Source organism: Cucumis melo, chromosome 11, assembly GCF_025177605.1.
Source record: "Cucumis melo cultivar AY chromosome 11, USDA_Cmelo_AY_1.0, whole genome shotgun sequence".
In the NCBI taxonomy this organism is placed as follows: domain Eukaryota; kingdom Viridiplantae; phylum Streptophyta; class Magnoliopsida; order Cucurbitales; family Cucurbitaceae; genus Cucumis; species Cucumis melo.
Genome location: NC_066867.1, coordinates 31,648,264 through 31,674,890, shown reverse-complemented (window position 1 = coordinate 31,674,890; position 26,627 = coordinate 31,648,264). Strand labels below are relative to the sequence as shown.

The following is a 26,627-nucleotide window of genomic DNA, read 5'->3' as shown; positions in this document are numbered from 1 at the left end:
CTTAACCAAATTTTAAAAAATAAAAACAATTTTTTAAAAGTCAACTTATTTAGTTTTTAAATTTTGGTTTTTTTTTAAACCATTAATATAAGGTATATAATAAATAAAGGAAACATTGGAGTAAAAAGTAGCATTTTTAGGTTTAGTTTTAAAAATGAAAAGAAAAAAAGATCACTAAACAAGACTTACCTGTTTCAATTTCCATGTATATATATTCACCAAAATCTCAATCTCAAACAGATATGAAAGTAAAAAAAAAAAATAATAATAACATTTGGCAAACCATAATTGTTATGGAGATGCAATAAGTTTAAGATGAACCTAAATATTTCTCTTACTGTATAATTATACAAATTAAACTATAAGCAGTTCTTAATTAACATGGCATGAGATCACAAATCTTTCTCTCATATAATTTAACCATTAATCAACAACTACACTTATATTTGAGTTTATTACAATTCAAATATAAATTACAAACACAAATATATATATATATATATATATATATATATATATATATATATATATATATATATATATATATATATATATAAATACTAACAAGAAGATTTACTTAGCTCTTCATCAATTGCCTTTTGAAGCCAAGCCTCAGCATCCTCCATCATTCCTGGACTAAGTCTCACCATTAAAATACAAAATTCCATTTCATTAAGAGCTCCATCCCCATCAAGATCTCCTTCCCTCACCATCGACTCCGCTTCGTTCTCGTTCATCCCTTCCATTCCCAACAGCGCTGAATTTCGCCGTAAACTCTCTGCAGTAATCAGCCCTTTCGTTGCATCAGCAAGCAGCCGAAAACCGCTGCAAAGCTCAGACACAAACACCTCGACGTCGAGCTTCTGTGCCATCACCGGCAACAAGTCTTCATACCCTTCGTCCACTCTACTTGAGGTATTATGATTTTGATCCATTGCTGAAGATGAAAAATTAAGATGAAGAGGGAATTATATATATAAAGCCTTATTGATTGGTTTGGTTGGAAAGGACAATTCTTGATGTCAACTCATCCCTCAAAATCATCCCAAATCTTACCTGTCTAAGATACCCACAATCTCTAAATACATATAAATTAAAAGGACGACACACAGGAGAACAAAATATTTCCCTATACTAAATGTCTAAGTCTAACCATAGTTAAGTTTTAGATGAGTGTGTGAGAGAGAACAGATTTTTATCCAAAAACAAAAGTTAATGCTTTTTGTAACTAATAGACTCTGACCAATGGATATATAGTCTATCATTTAGAGCCGGATCTAAATATCATATACTAATACTCTAATATTGATCTGATTGCTGCTAAAAAATTACTGACTATCAAAATTTTGGAAGGTCGTCAACAACCACAAGAAATAATTGGAGAAGGCTGTGACAACGGGTTGGATGTATGAGATCGAAAGCACAATAACATTTTAAATATTTATTCCATGGTTATTAGCTAGCGACATGAAATGGGTGGACCTTATGCTAACTTCTAATGTGTATAATCTTTCGATATTTGGAAAATTTTGGAGGGTTGTTGCTTAATCTTTACGTTTCATATAACAACAAAATTACAAAGAGAAATTATTTCTTTTTCCTACATTTGGAGCGATGCAATTTCTTTTTTATGTAATAATATGAAGTTTTTTTCTTTTTCACGGTGTTGGAGTGAGCGTAGAGAGAAGCACCGACGGATTAATATAGGTTTGGAGAGGATCGAGTCGTTTCAACTTTATAATTTTTATATATTATGTATAAGAAAACTGAAATAACAGTGATACCCCTCCTTTCCTTTCTTTTTTTTCTTCAGATTATTTTTATTGAATTTGTATGAAATATAGAAAATGGACGTTTGTAGAGTTGAGAAAAAATGGAATAAGAATTGGAAGGTAGGTTCGAGGAAGTTTCTTGAGAGAAAGGATAATCATAAGGGGGTGATGGAAGGGGTTTGGAGTTTCTTAAGAAGTTTCTTAGGAGTTTCGTTGTTTGAATTTATGTGGTATTTGGATTCTTCTGCATCTGATTTGTTATAATATTGCATAAAGGAAACATTATTGGTGTCCATTTCTACTATTCTCTTTTGAAAAGTGATCACTCATGGTTGATTGGCCCCATCTCTTTTCTTTTCCCCCTTTACATCCACATGTATGTATCCAAGAGAGAGACTAAAAGAACAAAAGAATTTCTATGGCTCACGTGTAAAAAGAAGTTAGGTCGGAAAGAAAAAAAAAAAAAACACTTCTGTTCATTTTAAGACATACGTGTCTTTAGGTAGGTTTTCTAATGTTCATTAAAATGTACTACAATACGATCTTTTAGTTCTTCTGTGTGTCAACGTGTAAGTCTACTTTCACTATTAGTTTCACTATTGTCTTTGAAGGAGTCATTATTTTTAAAGAAATATATGATAAGTTAGTAGGTGTACTTGAAAATTTCCACTAGATAGACATGCCCATAGCATTCTCATGTCTTTGAAGGAGTTACCCTAACTAGTTTTCTAAAAAATGGGTATCTTCAATTTTCAATTTTTTTCGATTTAGAAAATATATTTTAAGAAATTTAAAAACAAAAAAGAATATTGTTTCAGAAAATGTGTTGATACTTTTTAAAATGCATGTATTCTATGCACGGTTTGAAGTACCGAGATTTCAACAGTAATAATTCATGTCTGAAGTGGTAGACTATTTTAATTTGGATAGAATATGATAAATATTGTAACAAATTAAAGGTGAAAAAAGATCAAAGAATGATCAATATAAGAAAAGTAACGTATATAATAAAGAGAGATTTTTGAAATCGTAATATTTCGTAAGTTATAATAATTTAAAACATAAACTACAATTATAATTGGAGTTGGAAATATGGAAGTTAAAATATTTGTTATTAGTTCATTGAGGACTCTCAAATATAGTACAATGGCATATATATATTAGGGGAGTATAATGTATGAGACATTATATATATACAGTGTAGTCATCATTTTAATTCCCAACAAAAGGGGGAAAAAATTAAAACTCCAGAATTATAAATAAATTATAGCCATACAAGCCACAAGGCATATATGATTAGGGTTTAGAAGTAGAACTAAAGGGAGATTTCAGTTATATATGATATATATATATATATATATATATATATATATGAAACTATATATTTGATGATGTTAATGAACTCAGGCCTCTGGAAAGACCCTCATGGCTACATTATGATCATGGTTATCTGAAGAAGATGGCTTCTTCTTCTCGTCTTCCGAATCGTAATCAGCGACATTTGCTAACGTCTCAACTGCATTCACGACGTGTTCGATTCTCGACGTAGTTTCTATCAAAAGAGATACCAATGTGGCCAGTGGAAGAAGCTCCATTAGAGGTGGAATTGTTGCTGCTGTTGTTGCTTTATGATGATCCTCATTGTTGGCTTCCTGATGATCTTGTTCTGATAATGAGACTTCCATTTGAGTACTTGGAAGTGACTTTATGGCATTTTGAAGTTCTTGAACAGCAATGTTCATATTTGACACTAAAAAGTCTATCTTTGTTGACTTTTTCATTTTCTTGATTACAATTGATAGTTCTTTCAAGACTTGTGAAGAAGAGCTGCTTAGTGCTTTGCATGGTTCAGCCAAATGCAATTTTAAAGAGTTTGGTGCCTACATGAGAGTCCCCAACAACAAAAGAATTACATCAATATATATTACATTTTGAAATAAAAATGAAGGAACAAAATATAGAAAATTGGTTTTAAACACATTTTGATCCATTTAATATATAATAATTTAATTTGTATACTTTTAAATTTATGAACAAATTCCTACTTTGATAAATCTCATCGAGAGGCTTAATTTTTTTCTCAAGTTTATGAATAAATTTGATCCCTAATCAACTTATCAATCTACACATGCTTTATGAATTACAAATTCGTAGATCAAATTATTATAAGATGATAAAATACAAGAACCACGAGTGTTATAAATTCAAATATACATACACTAAACCCAATTTTTAAAAAACATTTTTCCTATTAAACAAATTCAAAAGTTTACAAATTTTAAAAACATTTTTTCCTTTAAACAAATTCAAAAAGTTTAGTGGCAAGTATTAGTGGGATGGTTCCTCTCCAACGGTTCGCGACAATTTTTTTGTATAAAAATACTCCGTACATCCTAACCCACACCTATCTTTATATAATTCATCAAAATATTTATTTACAAACGTTGTCACGTAAAAAAATCTTCGTTTTAAATTCTTTGTGATTAAAAAAAAAAAACATGAATACGAGTGTAACCTAATCAAAGTGTTTACTCGAGTATTTATTATTTACCTGAATTTCTGAGTTTAGGCAGCCATGAAGGGCCTCAATGCAATATGCAGATTTGCGCATTACTCCTCCAACTTCAAGATATTTTTTCCATGGGTGTCGGAACCCAAAACGCCCATGTGCTGGTTCCCATCTTGCAAAGTTAGCCTACATATAATATATATATATATGTATATATAAGTTATAAAATTACCATCATTTTATTTTTTATACCCTTAAATTCAAAGTTTTATGTGCCACTTAATTAATTAAATGATAAGTTATCTTATAATTATATTTTGATCTTGAAATTATAATATACTTATAATTAAACCACCATTCAACTTAAAAGTAGATAATAATAATAAACTTATTATAATGTGATGTCTACATATATTTAATCTTTTATTTATGTTCTTAATGCTTCTCCCTTATGTGTGTTTGTTTGAATTAATATTTGAAATTCCTAGTTGTTGTTAAACTATCATTAAGTTTGAAAACCTTAAATTATAGGTGTGTTAGGTGTTTTAATTTTGATCTTTTATATTTGTAAAAGACTTTGGCTTAGTTTTTATTTTTAAGAATATAACTTATTAACACTATTTTTACCTATTATTCACTTTTTACTTGGTTAGCTTTGAGAAGTTAACCTTAAGTTTTGAAAACTTAAAATATAGGTACTATTTAAATAATTGTATTTTTGTTTTTAAAAATTATACTTATTTTTTCATAATTTTTTTAAAAAATTCGGTGAATATTTGGTTTCTCAGATAATTTTTAAAAGCCTGCAAAATCAAGTTTTTGAAAAATACATTTTATTTTTCGTTTTTAAAATTTGACTTTGATTTTGAAAACACTTATGAAATGTAGGTGTTCAATATAAGTAGCAGAAATCAAAGTTCAGAATCCATCCCGATCCCAGAAGAGATGAGGTTCAAAGGATTTGAAAGTGAATTCCTTCCTTAAAGGAGAGAAGGTTGGCTATCTCCTCTTATAAGGTCGGGATTAGTCTTTGGGCTTTTCCATTATATGCATACATAATTAAGGCTAATCGTATCCAAATTTTTTATTTTTTTTTAATGTAAACAACAAACCATAGAAGTCTACATAGATAGAAGTGGTGTCTAGCTATGTATCCTAACGTTAATTTTCAAAAACTCCGAGGACTAGAATGTAATGTTGTTTTTATTTTTAGGATTGGACTTTAGAATTCAAATATTTTTTAAAAAGAGAAACCAGCCTTTTCATAAAAATAAAAACAAAATTGTCATTATCAAACAACCTTAAAGCTATATTAATATATATCAAACTTGTTTTTTCTTTAACATGTTAGAATATCACTAGAAACCATAACTTTGGTGGGATTTCAAAGTTCTTCATAATAAATTTATAGTGTGGATCGAGATGATATATAAATTAATCAAGAAACAAGAAACAATAATATATAATATATTTGTTTTATTACCATTGATTCCTCGGATGCCTTGGAATTGAGCACACATTTATAGCCTTCAACTTTGGAATTATTATTCTTTTGATCTTCATTTTTCATCTCTCCAGTATCATCATCGTTCTCAAAGTACTCACAAACACACCCTGAAATTGAACAACATATATTATATATAATATATATGTTCATCACCAATAATTTTAATATATTTATGAATAATGTGTGAGGAATTTAATTAATTACCATCCAAGGAAAGGGCAAGTTTATCCAAATTACGGGCAGTGAGGCTCTGAAGCTGGCTGCCTGCCCAAATGGGACAGAAAAGCATGCTGACAAATATACACAGCGAAGTTCCAATGGCAATGGTGCTGATTCTGGTCCGGGCCAGCTCCAACAGCTTTTCAACTCGATAACCCGAAATTGAAACTAAACAGAAAGTGAGGACAAAGATCATGGCGCCGTAGTCGAATCTCGACTTCACTGATGGTATGAACCGGGAGAATGTGGCTGCTGAAGCTGCATGGATGCATGGAAATAATTAACGTTAAAGGTGATCAATATGAGAATGAGAGTTTGAAAGTTTTGTAATAATTGAAATTAATTAATTAAGTAATTATTTACCTAGAAGAAAAAGAGAGATTCCAAGAATAATTGGCTCAAATTTATCACCAGATTCAGCTGCAATCCAATGAACACCAATGCCCAAACAACCAGCAAGAGAAGTTCCTATAACTCTATTTACACATTTGTAAAAAGTTGCACCTGCAAATTAAGATCAATTTTCTTAAAACCATTGCTTTAACTTATAAATACCTTTCACCAAACCTTTTATTAATATAATTTCTTTTATCTCTCTCTCCTATGTATGGACCCAATTTTGAGTGGTGTAGTGGGTAGGTCCAATTTTATTACACCATATTCTCTACTCAACATCTTTTGTTTTTCTTTGTTATTTACCCCTCAAAAACACGAAGTATTATAATCCATAGTTACATACTATAATAACTAACTATTTAGTACTCGAAATACATAGTTAATATTAACCTCATACTTATGATATACTGATATTAATTTTAAAAAATTGAGCTTCTATGAATTCACCTATCTATGGTCTAAAAGTTTAGCTTAATGGGTTAAATATTACATTGAATAAATTTTGATGAACTTATAAAGAGCAAAAGAAGGAAAAAAAAGGGTAATTTGGAAGACTAACCCACAGTTGATTCAAAAGTGACAACAACAGTCATAATGGCCCACATGGCATTTCCTCCAACTCCTTCATACAAAGGTCTCATGTAGTAAAATATTGAGACAATGGTGAGAGCCAACCCAACTTTAAGGCCATGAACAACCTTCTTTGGCTCAGAATTTGCAATTCCCCATGCCTTTTCCAAGAACTTCCAAGCCTTCAAAAGCAATCCTCCCCAAATAAAATCCTTGATTCTCATCATTATGTTCTTCATAAATGAGGCTTGTGGCCTTAGAATCTCTGTTGTTCCATCACCCATATTCACCCTCCATTCCAAATTTCCATTTGATGCCATTGTTGATTTGATGCCTCGATCAAATTAAATTTGACAAGTAATTGAAAGAGAGAAGAGAGAAGAGAGAATTAGAGAGAGATGGCCAAAAGTTTTTAGGACACTACTTCTTCATATGCTCTAAGGCCTCTCTCTTGAAGCTTAGAACAAAGTTTTATATTAGTGTGTGTATATATATCTTGTCATTTGGTTCTGCTTTATCTTAAAAAAGTTTGTGTTTTAGAAGTTAGGACATTAGGGAATAAAATACTCAATAAAAAGTTTGTTTTTTTTTCCCAAAAAGATTGTTTGTTTTTTCTTCTAAAAAGTGGGGTTTAAATTGCACAACCATGGTCTTGATTTTCTTAAAAAATGGTTTGATGGTTAGTGAAAATTTTGAATCATTAGAGAAGTAATATAATTAAAAAAAATTATATAGTGTGGCCTAAAAAGATATAGAAATTGGTTTTTTTTTTTTTTTTTTGTAGTAATATCATCCTATAAATATTCATTTAGTGGATTATGTGGTGGCAATGGAAAGAGAGAGAAAAAAAAAAAAACAAAAACCATTAACTCTTTAAGAAATGGTCTTTAGTTATTTTTTTTTTGATAAATTATGGAAGTTAGGACATTGTAGAATGGAGAAAAAGATTTGTGTGATGAAATATGATTGACAAGTAGCTGTTTTTTTAATTTTGGATTCAGATCATTTCTAATTTTGTTTGGTTTTTGTTTAAATTATTGGCTAATTGCCTACTTTTTAATCCCTACTTTAATATTTGAAGATAATTCTTGCACGCTTGGATTGTGTTGTCACCCAAATAACACTAATTAGCTCTAACGAATTAGAATGTTATTGGACATGTTATGTACATCACTTATCTAAATTTTAAAAGAAATTTATTAATACGTGGCAATTAGGGTATTATGTTAGAAATTTTTAATTGGTAGCAATTCATGTTATCATATTTGAAAATATCGCAACAATATTGTAGTATTGAAGAAGACGTGATGTTTATTTAACTTTTCTACATGCCTACCTAGAAACGATCTTGACACGCAATTTCTTTTTATTATCATATATTAATCAATTGTATATATTATTTTTATAATAATATATATCAATAATAACAACGATTTGATGTTTAAATTTGTATATATCTATATAATAGATAAGTAATTATGAGAAGATAATCTAATCAAGTTTTCTTCCTATTTAGTCACTTGGGCACTAACATGATCATAATTAAGATCATCTAGGACCTCAATAAAAAGAAAGTTTTTGGTATTAGTTATTGTGCATATTTCCTAGTTTAAAAATTGCTAATTTAAATGACACTTTAGTTTTCCTTCTCGATATTGAGTCCAAACATATTGAATTATCACAGATAAAGGCCTCCTCAACAAAGTAATTAGTTTTGAGTCTTTACGTAATAAAGATAAAAGTAAAGGGCTGGAAATATTAATGAAAAATGGTAAGGAAAATAAAATAGTGTAAAAAGATAAAAGAGAATAAAACTTGGGATTCAAAGCTGTTTCAACTTACAGGATAATTGCATATCTACCTTGTGCCATTAATTACTTTGTTCAAGTAAACTCAAACACAATCTAATATATCATCTATATGAATCCGTATCTTTTTTTGAACGTGAAGGACCGGGACCGTTCAATTGTACGCAATCAAATTACCTCTGTAGTCTATCTTAATTGAACCTTTTTCTTTAATAAAAAACTTACGAGAGATATGAAACTTTTTAGGTCTTGTATCCCAATTTTATTTAATCAAGAAAGTTACATAGTAAATGCTAGAGATATTAGTCAAATACAACACATATTTTGGTCTTGTTTGAGAACATCGTTAGAAGACTTAAGAAGCAATTTAAATACAATTTTTCAATGGTTAATTTAATGCATTAGATATAAATCACGAGCATGTCAACTTTGCCCTAGATAGGGGACAAAGAAATTCTATGTCTAGGCTTTTTCTTCCCCATATTGCTTTTATAATTAAACACCAAAATATAGAATCTCAAATGCCAAACTAAATTACTAAGCCTTCTATTAAATAAGGGTAAATAACCAACACTTAAACTAAAAAAGCTCACAATGCACCTTGACAGATAGAAACCATAAGCTTTAGCTATAATTCAGTCATATTTGAGGAAATTAAGAACACTTAACATTTTTCCAAATAAACCCATAGAAACCATAAATTTTAACCATAAACAATATAGTATATTTCGGCCATTCATGTTATTGTTGGTGGTCATATTTGAGCTGCAAGAAAACTTTCAAATATTTTCTAGATAAACCCACCGAAACAACAATTTTAAATACCATAAATTTCAGTAATGTTTCATGCCAAGAACAACTTATTGAAGTATTTTAAAATCAACTCATATATAGTTAGAAACAATTGGTAATCTGACGGTAATGGGATTGGGAGATCGAGGAAGGTTACGTTTGTATCAAGTGCTAGAAAGGAAAAAGAGAATTAAATCAAAATTTGGGGAAAACCAAAGGATATTCTTTCACTAATTTATGTTATTTTAAAATATGTACGAATCTCATAGTTAGACGAATAAAGATCGTCAACAAAGCTAGTTAATCCACTGTTTTGGTCCATCTAAACTGATATTTTTTATGACAGTTTTCTTTATCATAATGACTTTTTAGTTAACCAAAGATTAGCCAAAATAAAAGGAAAATTACGTATTTGGTGCCAACAAAAAAGTAAAACATTTATTGATATTTTGTAACTTAATTTCTTTTAATTCATTACTAGTCTTGAACATGTAAATTATGATAACTTTATGATTTTTCTTCCACAAAATAAACTGTTGATGCATAAACAAAAACCAAAGTTTGAAGTAATTAAAATATTTGTAATGCTATGTAGCTGCATGTCTGATTCTAATATTAAAAACAATGTGGAAAACCTTTAAATTTTTTGTTTGGAAAAGATGATTTGGTGATTAGAATTAGGTCATGATGTTTAACTGATTTTAATAGGTAATATTTGATTAAATGGGATAGAAAAAAAAAATGAAGTGAAAGCATCTTGGGACATGACACTTCTTGGTTGAATGTTTCCCCAAAAAGCATATGCACTTTGAAAAGAGATCTCAACTATCAAATATAAATTAGAGAGATATGTTAGCTCTCTTACCACTCACTACATTTATCTCATACCACATGGCTTTTTTTTTTTTTTTTTTTTTTTTTTTTTTTTTTAAATTTTTAAGAGAGAACTAAAAAGGCATTGAAGTCATCACTCACACAAAGGTTTGGTAAAGGTAGACCCTAATTGAAGGAGAGTGTTTTATATGTTGGGATAATTCTTCTAAAGCAAAGTTATTGGGGTATTAATTTACAAGTCATGTGGAGATGATTTAGAAATATATATTGTAATCTAAGATTAATTAATTATATATATAATATTTTACAATTAATATTACTGGTGTTTAGAGTGTACTCCAACTACTCCCATTAGATTGTAATGTAAGATCATATCAATAATCTCTATATCATCTTTATAACAATTATCTAACACAAAATAACAGTAAAATCTAGCACAATCCAAAACTATGTAATATCAAACTTGAGATCAATAATGGGAAGTTATGTGAAATCAATTAATTATAAAACAGTAATTAATGTTTAATAACTATTTGGTTTTTTCAAAATCACTTATTTTCTCACCTTATTTTCTTATTTTCTTTACAAAGGTACTTTTATGGTTCGTAAAAGAATAGATCTATACTTAACCGAATTCAAACAAACTCATATAAACTTAATTTTTAATGACAAAAGATCTAAATCCAAAAGTTAACCCTTCTAATTTGGACCTTTCTTAAAGTTGTGCATGCTTCACCTATTTTTTTTCTCGATCGTAGCCTTTAGCTTTTATAAGGAAAAAAAGAACATCTAAAATCCTAACGAGAATTTTCAAAACAAAAATAAGTTTAAAAAAACTATTTTTTAGTTTTTGAAACTTTCCTTACTAGAAATAGATTACTCAATATAAAAGAATTATAGGTACACGTATATAATTGGAAAGTTGGGTAGTGATTGACAAATTAAGAATATGATATTTAAAATGTGTTTCATATTTTATAAATAGGCCACTTTCAATGTATGAAGTGTATCAAGATGATCTAAGTGTATATAAATGTGTATCGGGCGTATCCATACTTTTTAGACATTTCATAGGCTGAACTTTTCTTTTTTTTTTTCTTTTTTTACAAAAATAATATTTAGAATCTAATTTTTAGAATTTATTTTGCAAAATTTGCAAGGAACCCCATATAGTTTTTATAAACTTAATTAAAAAGAAGTGACCCATTATATCGTATAAGAAAAATATCGTGAATTCGTATCTTCTAACATAGCATAACCCCAACAATATAACGCCTTGCACATAATAATAAATATACAAAGTTTGGGTTGCAACAATTTGAATTCTTATTATTATTGCCAATACTACAATCTTAGTAATAACACACCAGCATATGTAGCTGCATGCCATATGCAATAACTTTTATTCATACGCATATACATTCATATATTAATTAACACACAATCATAATAATCTTTCATTGAAGTGCACTTTGTAGTTGGTGACTGAGCCTCCTAATTTCCTCATTATATTGTTGTTGAATCTCTTGTGCTCTATTCTCTGCTTTTACCCTTTCTTCTCTTGCTTTTGCCAATTGATTTTCAAGGTTCCCACTTCTTTCCTTTACATTCTCTTCCCCTCTCTTTTCACCTATAATTCTTGCTTCCTTTTCGTCTTCTTCCAATTGTTTTTCAAGTTTGGTCTTAACCTCTTTTAACTTTGCTTCAACTGTCATAGTAGAACATAAGTCATGCATGTAAGGTTGTCCTCCATTTCCCTTCTTTACCTCATTCACCATCCCCATCAACTTCCCCATTTGTTCAGATTTTTTCGATTCACTTGTGGTCTTGTTATCGAAAAGTACGCAACGGTTTTTGCAAGATGCTACGATGTCCTTTAAGGAATCAGGAGAATCATGTGTTAAGTAGTATTCTAGGGTGTTGTCATCTTCTTCGAGATCATCACCTCCGGTGAAGAGGAGAATGCTGTAGTCTATAATTTTCGTTCCGAATAATACTTGTAAGGTTCGAACGATCGATTCTTCTTCTCGAGAAAATCGATTCCTTACGGAGAAAACAATTACAATAGCATGAATACCTTCCTTTGTCATGTTAATGCATCTCACTATTTCCCTTGCTGCATAGTCTACTCCAAGGGATAAATCAAAGACTCCTGAGTTATTGTATAAGAAAGAAAATAAGTTATTATTTATGATAATAGGTGATCGTTATTAGTAATAATATGAGTGATATTAAAAAATGATTTCTATTACGATGCTATTGTAAAATTTTACTATATTTGTCAAAAAATTTCATTCAATTTGCTATATTTGAAACCATTCCAAAATTTTATTAATGGCTTTTTTTACACAAAATCAATGAAACGAAAGAACATTTGTGCATTAACAAAACCCAAATTTGTAGCTGGAAATTTTTTTAAATAATGTTTGTACCATAATTTTCATCTTCCTTGGGCAAACAATTAATTATCGGGCCAAAGTTCAAAATAAAAACCGATTTTAGATTTTTTTTTTTAGTTTTCAAAACTTTTGGCTTAAAATTTAAAATTACATATATTAATGCTTGTAAAACACTACTATACAATTTTGGTTGTAAAAATAAAACCCAAAATTGTAGTGTTGGATCAATTCGGCTCAAAGCAAAACCAACATCATAATCTTCAAGGAACACAACAAGATTCTTCTCCAAAGAGAGAGTATCTACCACACTGGCTACTTCTCTCGATCGTTAGATTATACTCTTAAACTCATTTGTAATTACGACATTTTGATTATCCACTTAAATTAAAAAAATTTCTTTAGTTTCTTTCTTATATTTATAAATGAAATTACGACACAATTTTAAAAAACAAAAAAATTACCAAATTGTATCAACTTCTTTTAGTTTTCGAAACTTGATTTTGTTTTTAAAATAACGAAACAAATTAGAAATCTATAGGCTTATAAGCATAATTATTTTGGAAACTAAAGCAAATAGCTATCAAATAGAGCCTAAATGACCAATATGTTTAGGTTACATACCCGGGGTGTCGATGACATTTACGATTTGGCCCCCTTCCCAAGCACCATTTTGTAACTCAGAAACTTTTGTAACGGATGATGAACTTGGCCTTGACTTGAATGCCTTCCTCCCAAGAATAGTGTTCCCACTTGCACTTTTTCCATCTCCTGTCCGACCTACTAACATCAAATTCACATTCAAATGATCCATTAAATTATTTAACAACTAAACACTCAAATTAATTTAATATTAACCCAAAACTAAATTTTATATATATATATATAGATATATGAGTAAAATTTTAAGAAGTGAACCAAACTCTAGGAATAAAATCAAAACTTAAACACACTAGAAATTTCAAAAGCGAAAGATTCATAAACTAATCTACACGCAGACTTGACTTGTATAAAGCATATATAGAATCCGAATGAAAGTGGGTTAAATAATATTAGAATTTCCTCATAAATAGATCAAAAAGGAAAGAATTTGATCCTCGAAAAGTTAAAAACAATTTCTTGATGTTATCTAACATGGTATTTAAGATTATTGAAATCTAAATGAACATTGTATTCAATCTAAAAATAAAAACTGAGATTCTATCTAAGAATGATAAACTTAAAGAGGCACTATTTTAAAGTTAAAGATATCCGACAATGAAAAGATTAAGAGACCTCGTAATTATTATAAAAAACGTAGAATACTTCTCACATTATTGTCAATTAGTTTTAAGATGAAACCGATGCACATTATTTGATATGTAAGAGAAAAAGTATACGTAGATACAACATTTTTCAAAATTAAAATCCGGGTAAAATTAAAATAATAATAAAAAATGAAATTAGATCAAATAACATTTTTTTTAATATATTTTCATTAGAAAAGATATTTGCTAGCAAATAACCTTTCCACACGTTGAGTCCTTAAGAGCCCAACACACAAAACTTCGGCTCTCCACGTCTTTAATTATATTATATAATTAAATTACATAACATATACTAACACACAAGCATAAACATGTCCAAACGTGTAGGAATTCTACTTGCCTAAACATATATTTTAACTAAAGTTTGGGAGAAAGGGTTGAGTCATGGAGAGTTAGTGTTATAATAAAACTAGTACATAACATGTGTTTTGAAGAATGATTTAAAAAAGTAATTTTATGATAAGATGTATTTGAGGGAAGGATTTTTTTTATGATGGAGTTGAAGAGATTGGGTTATGGGGGGAATTGAAAAATGTTTAAGAAGAAAGAGAGAAAGGAAAGAGGGGTTATAGTAACCCTAAAACATGGGTTATGATAACTCTTTCCCCAAACAAAGGTTGAGTTACCATAACCCAACTCCACATTGATAACCTTTGGGCCAAAACGGCCCCTAAAGGTTCATAGAAACACAACAAAGTCCTCAAAACTTGAATTAATTTACCGTTTTTAGTAAATGTACTTTAAGCCTTTTGTACTTGGTTTCTCTCCATGCCTCACGAATATAATATATTTTCGGGACAAAGTTTTTCACTTGATGGAGCTACTTCACGTATCATTTTCAAAAAGATAAGAACTTCTTAATTAAGAGAGTTTTTCGAAACAACCTTTAAGTTTGTTTAAATTAAAGAAAATTTTCCTGAGTGCTATATCTCCTAATTCTTATTCAAAACCACTTAAATCTTAACAGAAATTTATATAAGGTTTTGATCAAGTCTCAATGTCTAAATTGAAACTAATTTAAAAAGCGTATAGTGTGAAGATAGAAAAATATAAAAATGATCATAATTAATTAAACTTCATTGGAATACAAGAATCACAAACAAACTCCAAACATAAGGACACAAATGACAAACTCCAAAAGGAAATGAAGGATATAAAAGGTGTGTGGTCATATACGTGGTTCAACCACATTATTCTTTATTACCACACACACACACAAACATATATATCAGACTAAAACACACAAGACAATGCCAATAATTTGCCTTTTATTCAGACAGGCAGTGCTTCCTTATCAGTCGTTATCTGAAATTGGTACGAATTAAAGCCGGTGAAAACTCCGTCGATGTATGGCTTTAGCTGGCGTTGTCCCTCTAGGTTAATTTCGGCTTGAATATACGAAAAAGGGACTTCGCAAAACCCCCGTTTGACGACGACATTGACCTTCACTTTGGACATGGGAGGTACGGTGATGGTGCTATTACAAGACATCGAAATTTTATCGTTATGATCAGTTTCTCCCCATGTGTATGGTCCAGCAATACGATCTCCTATAACAACTTCGCCGTCTTTTATCGAAGGAAACTCAACATTAAAACGCTTAATGACTTGAAATTGTTTAGCAAATATGCTGGTCCATTTCTTGTTCCTTTTGTCTTCAAAAGAGAAAGTGAATTTGATTTGTTCAGGTTCTTCGGTTTTGTTAATGGCATATCCTTTGGCCATTGACCAAACTCTCTCCCCATAAATCCTTCCATCTCCAAGCATGTACTGAAATGAGTCTATTCTTCTGCTTGATATTATATAATTTTCTGAAACTTCAAATTGGTTTTCTTTCATAAGATCCCAATCAGAAGCATTCAAACAATTTTCCTTGTTATCTGCGGTTATAATGGTGCAGAAGGCAGTGTTTCCTAAGCAGCGAAGAGCCACGACGTTGTCGTGAAGGCTCACAGGGTGAAATGATAAGTTCCGATCGTCTCTATTTCCATCTGTTCAATCAAACCATACAATTTAGCTTAAACTACATTAAAGTCTGTTATTTTTAGAACTCGAGGACACAATTATAAAACCTATAGAACATATCCATTAAGAATTGGTATTATTCATCTCTTTTTGGAAAACATACTTTTTTGGTTATATATAGGTTGAGGGCTATAAATGTTTATCTATTTTCATCTCTTGTTTTAAATGTTCTTTAACAAATGTCTAATTTTAATCTCAAATCTCAAATTTATTCCTTACAGTTAGGTTATATTTTATGTTTCTTTAGAAAAAAGAAATACTATTTATCATTATTTTTACCACAGTATTTGGAAACATACTGCCATATTATATTTTCTAGCCTGGAAATTATTGTAACAATTTAACCAATTAACAACTAAATTTAACATTAACCAAAAAAAATAAAAAAAATACAAAGATTAACATTGGACAAACTCTCAAGTATAAAGATTAAAATTGGACAAACTCTAAGTATATCAAATTGATATTTTAATTAAAAAAGAAAAGGTCAAACATCATATTGATGATGTAGCCCATTTAATCATATTGATATATTGGCAATAGCAAATTATAAGCGTTATTGTTAACTATCTATCACAAATTTAAATGACATCAATTTATCACTTATTAACAAGTTATATAAGTATAACTTTCTTAGCAAATAAGCATCTAGACTAGGAGTAGTGTAAATGGATTGGGTTAGGTTGAAAGACATTCACAATTCAATCAACCGTATTTTTGGATTGGTTGAATTGTCCACTCGAATTAAGTTTTCAATCCAACTAAACTTGTAAAATATGGGTTGGGTTGGGTTTGGTTGTCGGGTTATATTATTATTATTATTTTGTCTCTAAATTTTAATATTTGTAAATGAAAATCATTAAAAATAAATCAAATATGTTTCGCATTAAGTTAAGGAAAAAAAAAACTCTTGAAACTCATGAGATTGTCTAACTTTTATTAAATAAATTAATAATATATATTTATATATTATATTAATTCAAATTGGGTTGGGTTGGGTTGATCCGAAATTTTTAGCCCTTCAACCTGAGACCCAACTCAACCCGAAAAAAAAATCAAAATTTTTCAATCCAACTCAACCACATTTTAAACTAATCCAACCCAATTCATATAATATGGGTTGGTTGGGTAGTCCGGGTTGTTGGGTTAGTCGGATTATTCTTCCACCTCTAATAAAAAAAACAATTTGAGTGGAAAACTAAGCAAAATATTATTTATATAAACTCATAGTTATTAACGATATATCAAATAGTAAAGGAAATTGTAAAATATAATAATTATTGATAAATAGAAAATATAAATATTATTAATGGACCTTTTGTATTTAATAGTATGATATATCAATGAAACCTAATAACAAGTATAATGGATATTACTACAAAATTATCATGATTTCTAATTTATTGGTATGATAAACCAATGATAGACCTCATAGCACATGAGCATCAAACCTAATCATGCATAGAAAGAAATTACCTCAAAATATATATCACTAATAAAAAATTTATAATTCTGGATATGGTGCTATAACAATGATAAAGCATGAAGAAGAAGGAAAAAAAAACATAAAAAAAATAGTAACTTTAGTAAACAACAGGAAGAAAATGGTGCTATATAATAATTTATTATCCTAGATATGAACATATGCTATAACAATAAATAATTTTGGAGATATGGTGCTATAACAAATGAACGTGAAAATAAAGGTAGAAAATACAAAATTAAATAGCATTTATGAAGTATTTCATCGATAATGTATATCCATAATATATCTAAAAAATTGAAAATGCAAGAAAAATTACACCCTACTAAAATAGTAACTTTAATAAACAAAATGATGTTATACACTATATTTGTAAGCTATTGATATGATAAACTAATAATAATCAAAGATAATTATTGAATTCAAGGTATCCACTTCCATGTATATTCTGTAGAAATGGTGCAGTTATTGGCTGGGGATGTCTTGGACTATAGTTTTGCAAAGCAAAATATTTTGGGATTATGGATCTGTCGTCGGAGGAGGACGACAAGTCAAGTTTGTAGCTTTTTATTGCTTCTTTCTTGGGCGTCTCCGGCGCCGGAGCACCTTTAGGCGGGGGTAATGGAAACATTTTGTATTGTGTGTATAATGTTAATGCGTCTCCAAACTCTTTTCTCTATGTTACGTTTAAAACCCTCGATGAACCTAAAGCCTTTTTATATGCAACGAAAAAATTATACTTTTCTTAAAAAAAAAAAAAAGAGAGAGAGAGAGAATAAAAATGATAATCGTTAGTGACAATGTTAGGGACGATGATGATGTTGTGTTCTATTGAGTTAGGCAACGTGGGTATAATAATTCTTTTATAGTATCACAGTTTATATGTTATAGAAACTAAAATTCCCATATAATTGTAAATAATTTTAGCAAAACATTAACTTATAAGTTAATGTTTTTTCAGCAAGATTTTAGTACGTGGAAAACCGTTTTTGCATTAATGTTCCGATCATGAAAACTTCATTTTTTTGAAACGTTTTTTCACGCTATTAAAAAAATCAGTATTCCTTCTTCTCACCTTCATAGAATGACACGATCTTCTTTTATTGTTGTGGTCATACTGAGGGACATAGCAGACATATAAGGGATGGCGATTTTGAAAGAAGGGGAGATAAAAAAGGAAAAAGAGAAAAGATAAGAAAGAAGAACCCGAGTCATGAAAAATACGATAATTATTAAATCAACAGTCTTCTCATTTCTCTAACTTTTTTTTAGTACAATAATTATGAGATGTGTGATTTAATTTTCAATCTCTACGGATGAAAATCATGTCAATACTTCTGAGTTAGGATGATGATTGACTCTTAATCTTCTTAATTATAATAGTAATTAAGTTATTTTTAATTTGTTTAATTTTAAATTTTTTTATCAATTATTGGAGATCATATGGTTTCTAAAATCTTATTTGAGGTTATTTTTTCAAATATCAAAAACCTTATTCCTGATGGTAATTTCTTTTATATGTTTGAAATTTTACTATGAAAAAGAAAAAGTGGACAAATGCTAGAAAGGGATTATATGAAATATATGAAAACAAGAAAATACTAAAAGGTGTTAGAAAAACTAAAACTATGTAAAGTTGAATGTTAATAGAGTGAAACGAGATCAAACAAATGTATATTACTGATCTAAGTAAATGAAAAAAAAAAACTATACATGGAACGAATTTTTTTAAAAGAATTAATCAAATCATGTCTCAAATTTAATACCTTAAAACTATATTTGATAATTAAGGTCCGATTTGGAAACCATTTCAATTTTCTGTTTTTGCTTTTGTTTGTCTGTTTTTTAAAATTTATTTATTAAAACCAAATAGCAAATACCATACATGTTTGGTGACATAATTTGTTTTATTGTTTTTTTTTTAATTTTAATTTTCAATTTTTTTTTCATAACTCAAAAAAAACAAGTTTCTTGTTTTAAAATAAAAAAAAAATGAATTAGTTACAAACACTTTCTTTTAAAAATTAATTTTCAAAAATGAAAAACAGAGTTACCAATACACATGCTCTAAGTTACGTTATTTTAAATTTGTTAAATTAAAATTTTTGGTCGATGAATTTTTAGATATGTGGTGGGACTTCTAAAATCTTATTCGAGATGTAGTGAACAATAAGTAAGATGATTTTTTTTCAAATATCAAGCACCTCATTCTTGATATTGGACATTGCTTTATTCTTTATTTTCAAAGTGTTTCTATGGAAAAATAAAAAGGAATTGGACAGTGTTATAAAACAATTATATGAAATATAAAAAAAAAAATACTAGGAGATATGAGAATAATTACTAAAACTACGTAAAAATGAAAGTTAAAATCAATAAATTAGATTTGACATAAATTCTTCACACGACACAATGAAAGGACATACTAAAATAGCAAGAACAATGATTTTGATTATATAAGGAGATTTAGAGAAAAGACATATATATATAATACTTATCGATCATTTTAGAGTTATGATCGATAAGTTTTTTTTTTCTTTTTCCTTTAATTACAAATGTTGGTCTAATTTTTTTTAGATATGATCGGAATTTCTATAGTCTTTATTCGATACTTAGTAAATAAGTGAACGAGTCATGATGAATTTTGAATTCTATCTTTTCAAATAAGAAGCAACTCTTTTCTTTTTTGTACGTTGCTTTATCTTTTTTTTTTTAAATTGTTATTATGGAGAAAAATAAGTAGAACACATTTTGAAGCAAATTATATGAAATAAGAAAAATTGAGTTGTTACAATGTATGAATTTATTAGATTGACATGACTTCTTGTCCAAAAATATTGGGGACATGAGAGAAATAGGAAAGATGCTTTTCATGATTAATGTGACAAAAAATACATACAAGCACGAAGACGAGATCAAAAATGCATTTTGCGAAAATAACTATTTATGAACTCATAGAAGAAAAACATGACACTAATAAAATCAATCTCTTCCCAACTCTAATAACTTTAAATTACATTGGATAATTTATTTATTTTTAATTTTTGTTCAATTATAAACTTTGGTTTATAAATTTGGAGACATCGTGGACTTATAACTAAAATCTTATTTGAAACTTAATAAGTGAGTGAGTCATGATGAACTTTGAAGGTTTTTTTTTTATTTTTATTTTCAAATATCAGGGCACACATATTTCCTTGTGGTACGTTGCTCGATTCTTTTCTTTGTGAATTCGGGTTAATTTGTCAAAAAACAAAAAGAAAAAGTAAATTGTATTATGTTACGATGAAATACATGAATCTTTAGAAACATAGGAACTTCTAAAATCTTGTTCGAGACTTAGTGAATGAGCGAGGGAGTCTACTTTTGAAATATATGTGAAATACCTCTTTTCTTATTGGACATGTGGCTTTATTCAATTTATTCATCATTGTTATCATTTTATTGTTGGGTAATTATGATAGGTAGCAATTTTTAGAATAATTATTAAGTATGTAGCAATATTTTAAAAAAATTGCAAATATAGCAAAATCTATCAGTGATACACTTCTATCGTTGATAGACTCTTATGGTTTATCAGTGATAGACCAACATTTGCTACATGATCTATCGATGATAGACTCTTATCATTGATAGATTTTGATAGATTTTGCTATATTTGCAATTTTTTTAAAATGTTGTTATATACTTAATTATTTTGAATATAATTGCTAAATTTGCAACTATCCCTTTATTGTTTGGAAGAGTTTTAATTGGGCCATGTTCTGAAGCAATTATAGGAAATATGAGAATTATAGAATACGAAAAAGGCATAAAGTAGAGAAAAACTACAACTAAAACTATGGAAAAACAGTAATAGTCAAATGGGACAGACAAAATAGGTATATGGTGCTTTTGAAAAACGTGAGAATGAGAGAAATAGTCTTTTTACTCTAAACAAGTGAATAAATTTATGCAAAATATTTACGAATATTATATAATATTTAATCTATTTGTGATAAATGATAATAATATATCAAAGTTTATTATAGTAGTCTTTTATCACTAATAAATTATAATATATTGTTATATTTGTTTATATTTTTGATAATAATTATGTCATTTATAATAATTTTCTAAAATCATGACTATAATTTCCTCTTTGTTTTACTATCGTAGCTATAATTAGTAATTAAGCTTTTTTTAAAAAAAAACAAAACTTATTCCTTAGATTTTCAAGAATGATGATGCTACTTTTAAAATCTTATTCAAAACGTAGTAAACAAGCGTGTGAGTTATGAGATGAAAGAACTTTGAAGAATTTGTTTTTGTTTTTCACGTCCTTTTTTATCATACATCTTGCTTTATTATTTTTCTTTCTTTTTGAAATTGAGTTAGTTAGCTATTAAAAAAGAAAATAAATAAATAAATTGGACCTTCTTATATGGAGCAACAATTATAACCCAAGGTGAAAATACTATACTTTTGTTAACGGGTGTGGAATTACTCTTTACGGATATGGAAGTACTCTTTACGAGTTATATTTCTACGTGGGTTATTGATATATGATTAAATTTTTAAATTTTTGGGTTAATGGGTGATTTAAGATGATATCATTCTAGGTGTTTCAAAAAGTCTATGTTTAAATTTGCCTCTGCTTATAAGCTTAAGTTTTTTTTGTGATCGGAATATTGGTGAATACATTTGAGGTTAAGAAAATTTATTTTCTAAAAAAGTTGAGTAATAATATTAAATAATTTTTTTTTACGTTCATTTATCTTGAAACTGTTGCAGTCTTTAAAATGAATATTTTAAGTTAAAGAAAATTTGGAAACTAACTTTTTTTACCATATAATTATATTAAAAAAATAACTAAAAGGAAAAAATTGTTATATGACAAATGGTATAGTTGAATAAGATGGATGAGATATACAAAATGGATAGAATTTTTTTTCATAATTAAAATGTAGGGAATGGATAGAGTATATATAACTTTATAACTTTTTTACATTGCACAACTCTCTCTTATACTTTGATATTATTAATATTCTATCTCACATATAGTTCAAAATAATATAAAAAAAATTGTCTTGACCGATAATGATAGTGATAGAAGATTATCATTAAACCATGAATGATAGGAGTATACACCTTTCTATCACTAATACACAATAATAAAATGACTATTACTAACTAATATGAGGCCAAAGAGACAACCACAATGATAGACACATGGATAGAATTATAAATACACAATTGTTTATGTTATAAAAGTTGGTCACTAATGAACTCAAATAGACTTATTTACTATATTACTGATAAGAATAAGAAAGCAATCCATCGTGACAATGACATTACACATTTCAAAGACGACACCACAGTAATCCATTACATACCACACCGAAGCGATTCTACATCAAATGCTGCCTCCGGTCCACCATTACAAATCTGAAAAATGGCACCACGATTTGTTATTGTCTTAAATTAATAAATCTTTTATCTCCCTTTAACTCAAATTCAAATTACCATATTTTTGGTAACTTTATATATATATATATATATATATATATATATATATATATATATATATATATATATATATAACTATTTACCATGTTTTATTTTAGAAAATTGTTGTAAATAACAAAACTTCTGAAAAATATAACAAATACTGTGAGATTTTATAATCTATCTATGATTAGTGTCTATCAACAACTATCAATAATAGATGATATAGTAGTCAATTAGTATCTATATATCAACATCCATGAATGATATTTTACTATATTTGTTAATATATATATACACACACATGTATGGAAACCAAACCTATTGGTTTAGTGTTTTTTTTATTTAAACAAATAAGTTACTCTAAGGAAAATTGTCAAAAATATAACATTTGACAAAATATTTACATTTCATATAAAGATTAATCAAGTGTAATAAATTTTGTCTAATAGTTTTGTTCGGTGGAGTGTAAATATTTTGTCAATTTTTTCTATTTTAAAAAAAACCCTACCATAACATTGTATATATAAATTTTGTATTTTAAAATTAAAACAAAAAACAAATAATATCTTAACTTTTTTTTTTATTATTATTATTATTGTCTTTATATGAAGTCATACACACTCAACTGATATATATATATATATATATATATATATATATATATATATATATATATATATATATATATATATTTCTTTTCTTTTCTTTTCTGTTACATATATATATATATTTTTTTTTTTTTTTGAATTTTTGAATTTTTGCTATCTTTATATATGGATAGGCACGGCAAGAGTAAAGATATATCTAAAATCTAGCAAGGCATTGAAAGAATCAAAAGGGTTTGAGAAAAGATGAGTTCATTCCCAAGGCGGTTCTCCCTTAAATCTATTTCCAACAATTTATATCTTCGTTACGTTCATGGAAGAAATGAATTAAATGGATTTCTCCAATTCTCTGCAAAAGAAGCTGCGAGTCCATACACAATGTTTGAGATTGAAGAATCCAGCTTTGGGCATGGATATGTCCACATTAGATGTTGTTACAACAACAAATATTGGGCTCTTCAATCTCCATCTTCCTCCTACATTGTTGCCACTGCCAATGAAAAAGATGAAACTCTATCAGAACATTCTTGCACCTTATTCAAGCCGAATTACAAGGACAACGACAATAAACACGATACATTCCGCTTTCGACACGTCTTTCTCAACTCCTGTGTATTTTTCCAACCAGCCCGAGAATCGGCCTACCATGATTGCTTAATGTTAAGTGGTCACGCTCTACCAAACGAACTCTCGACCGTCATCAATTGGGATACATATCTTTTCCTACCTAGACATGTTGCCTTCAAAAGCTTAAAAAACAATAAATACCTTCAACCAAAGAGCTTTCTCATCGAAAAGACGTATCAATTGGCATTAAACGGCTCAAATACGGCAGATCCAAAAATGCTCCACGAGGTGATAAAGACACCCGACGGTCACTTTGGTTTGAAGAATCTTGCTCACAGGAAGTTTTTTACTCGAGTTACCGACGGCACTTGGATTGTATTGGACAATGATTCGTCAACGGCAAAGGACGATCCAGGAAGATTGTTTTGGCCTATCAAACTTGATCACAATGTGGTGGCCCTTCGTAGTGCTAAAGATTATCGCATTTGCGCGTACATGTCATCAGCGTTAACTGGACATCAAGATGGTTTTGAAGCTGATCTCGAGAACATTGAAGATTCAGCAAAGTTAGAAGTAATGGATTTTGTGCTTTCACGTCACATTTATAATGTCGGATTCCATCTTTCCGATGCTAGGAGATATAATGAGAAGCCCCTTTTGATGACAAGCACTATTGTTGAGAACAACAATTCTCAAGATAAAAAATTCACCATCAAACTCTCTTATCAGGATACTACCACCTCGACGTGGAGGGTCAACGTGAACCCTATGTTAGGCATCAAGATGAAGTTCGAAACCGCTGTTCCAAAAGTTTCTGAAGAAGAGATTGAATTTTGTTCTCAGTTATCTGAGGACTACTACACTTGGGGAGAAACACATCAAATGAAATATCATGCTGAGTTTGTGCATGAGGTTACTGTGCCTGCTGGGACTAAAGTTAAGGCTAGTGTAGTGGCAACACAAGCGAGTTGTGACATTCCTTTCTCGTACATTCAACGCGACAAACTCAACGATGGAGGGTATAGTACTCAGCGTTACCATGACGGTCTTTATAACGTCGTAAATTCCTACAATTTTCACTTTGTCGTTGAAAAGGTTTGATCTGTGTTTTCATCAAAGAGGGCACGAAATAAGGTTTACTATAAAACCATTGGTGTCATTATAATTATGATGTGTGTTATTGAGTGCATTGTGTGGTGTTAAGAGTGTTAGAGAATTTCCATAATATTCCTTCCTTTCATTTCATCTTATGTTGTGATGATTTATGTTTATATGATAAAATTGTGTTGTTCTATTTAATTCTTTGTTTCATATTGTGAATTTTTGTGTAAAGCTTCGAGGGTATGAATTTTATGATCATCTGTAATTATATATATGTGCGTGCACGTACGTGTGTGTAATAATGCGTTATCGTTATGTAATGTTACTATCATATTATTCTTATCATAGATTGTTATTATATTCTATCAATAATATTAAATACAATTGCAGATATCAGTCTATTTGAGTTTGTTAGTCACATATATACTTTTATAACATCAACAATTGTATACTTAATTATAATTCTACCCATCTCTATCAACATAGTATAGACCATTGTGGTTGCATCTTTTTTATCTCGTATAATTAGTTAGTCATAGTATCTTTTTATCATTGTTTATTAGCAATAGAAAGTGATATACTTGTATCATTCAAAGTTAATGATTGTCTTCTATCACTGTCATTATCAGTAATAGAATATGTCTAAAATTGTATATTTATGTCAATTTCTTTAAATAAATTAAAAGATTTTGCTGATATTCATTGATAGCACTCTTTTATCATTGATATCAAGTTCTATCACTAATGTAAATAAGTAATGAGAATTTTTATATTATTTTGAACGACATGTGAGATGGAATATCGAACCGTATTGGACTTTTTTTTTCTTTTTATGAATATCATAATACAAATTTTTATGCAAGTTGAGTTAAACTTACCATCTACATTATAAAATCTATTTTAATTTTATAAACAAGAGAAGTTAGATAAAAGTATATTTTTTTCTTCTCAAAAGTAGAAGAAAATTTGTTAGTAGCTCGACTATTTAAATTTAAAATCCATCGAATAGCTAGAAATCATTAATATCAAACAAATATTAATAATGTCAAAATATAAGAGAGGTTGTGCAATGTAAACAAGTTAAAGTTATATATAACTCTGTCCATGCCCTCTATTTTAAGATAGTTATGTATTTTGTATATATCATCCATCTTATTCAACTATACAATTTGTAATATAACAATTTTTTCTTTAGTTATTTTTTAATATAATTATATGGTAAAAAAATTGCTGAAATTTTTATTTT

The 26,627-nt window shown here is 28.7% G+C and overlaps 5 protein-coding genes and 1 pseudogene across 5 annotated transcripts; 2 read left to right on the top strand and 4 right to left on the bottom strand.

Moving 5' to 3' along the window:
* Positions 1-389: 389 nt before the first annotated feature.
* Positions 390-1,393, bottom strand: LOC127151752 (calcium-binding protein KIC). The gene is made up of 2 exons (XM_051092004.1): positions 562-1,393; positions 390-509 (listed from the first exon to the last, which is right to left on the bottom strand). Coding segments are annotated over exons 1-2 (375 nt in total). The 5' UTR covers positions 936-1,393; the 3' UTR covers positions 390-508.
* A 1,470-nt stretch (positions 1,394-2,863) lies between these two features.
* On the bottom strand, positions 2,864-7,445 carry LOC103498794 (aluminum-activated malate transporter 10). The gene is made up of 6 exons (XM_008461532.3): positions 6,963-7,445; positions 6,371-6,511; positions 5,993-6,265; positions 5,765-5,895; positions 4,324-4,467; positions 2,864-3,652 (listed from the first exon to the last, which is right to left on the bottom strand). The coding sequence occupies exons 1-6, from the start codon at positions 7,291-7,293 to the stop codon at positions 3,176-3,178; spliced, it is 1,497 nt and encodes a 498-aa protein (XP_008459754.1). The 5' UTR covers positions 7,294-7,445; the 3' UTR covers positions 2,864-3,175.
* On the top strand, positions 5,254-5,373 carry LOC127144128 (U6atac minor spliceosomal RNA; annotated as a pseudogene).
* A 4,270-nt stretch (positions 7,446-11,715) lies between the features above and the next one.
* LOC103498793 (immune-associated nucleotide-binding protein 9-like) lies at positions 11,716-13,691 on the bottom strand. Its single transcript, XM_008461530.3, has 2 exons — positions 13,428-13,691; positions 11,716-12,559 (listed from the first exon to the last, which is right to left on the bottom strand). Exons 1-2 carry the CDS (start codon positions 13,615-13,617, stop codon positions 11,865-11,867), a joined length of 885 nt encoding a protein of 294 aa, XP_008459752.2. The 5' UTR covers positions 13,618-13,691; the 3' UTR covers positions 11,716-11,864.
* Positions 13,692-15,382: 1,691 nt separating this feature from the next.
* On the bottom strand, positions 15,383-18,249 carry LOC103499072 (uncharacterized). The gene is made up of 2 exons (XM_051079298.1): positions 18,054-18,249; positions 15,383-16,101 (listed from the first exon to the last, which is right to left on the bottom strand). Exons 1-2 carry the CDS (start codon positions 18,247-18,249, stop codon positions 15,383-15,385), a joined length of 915 nt encoding a protein of 304 aa, XP_050935255.1.
* A 5,710-nt stretch (positions 18,250-23,959) lies between these two features.
* Positions 23,960-25,381, top strand: LOC103499071 (uncharacterized). The gene has a single exon (XM_008461963.2). The coding sequence runs from the start codon at positions 23,960-23,962 to the stop codon at positions 25,379-25,381; it is 1,422 nt and encodes a 473-aa protein (XP_008460185.2).
* Positions 25,382-26,627: the final 1,246 nt, after the last annotated feature.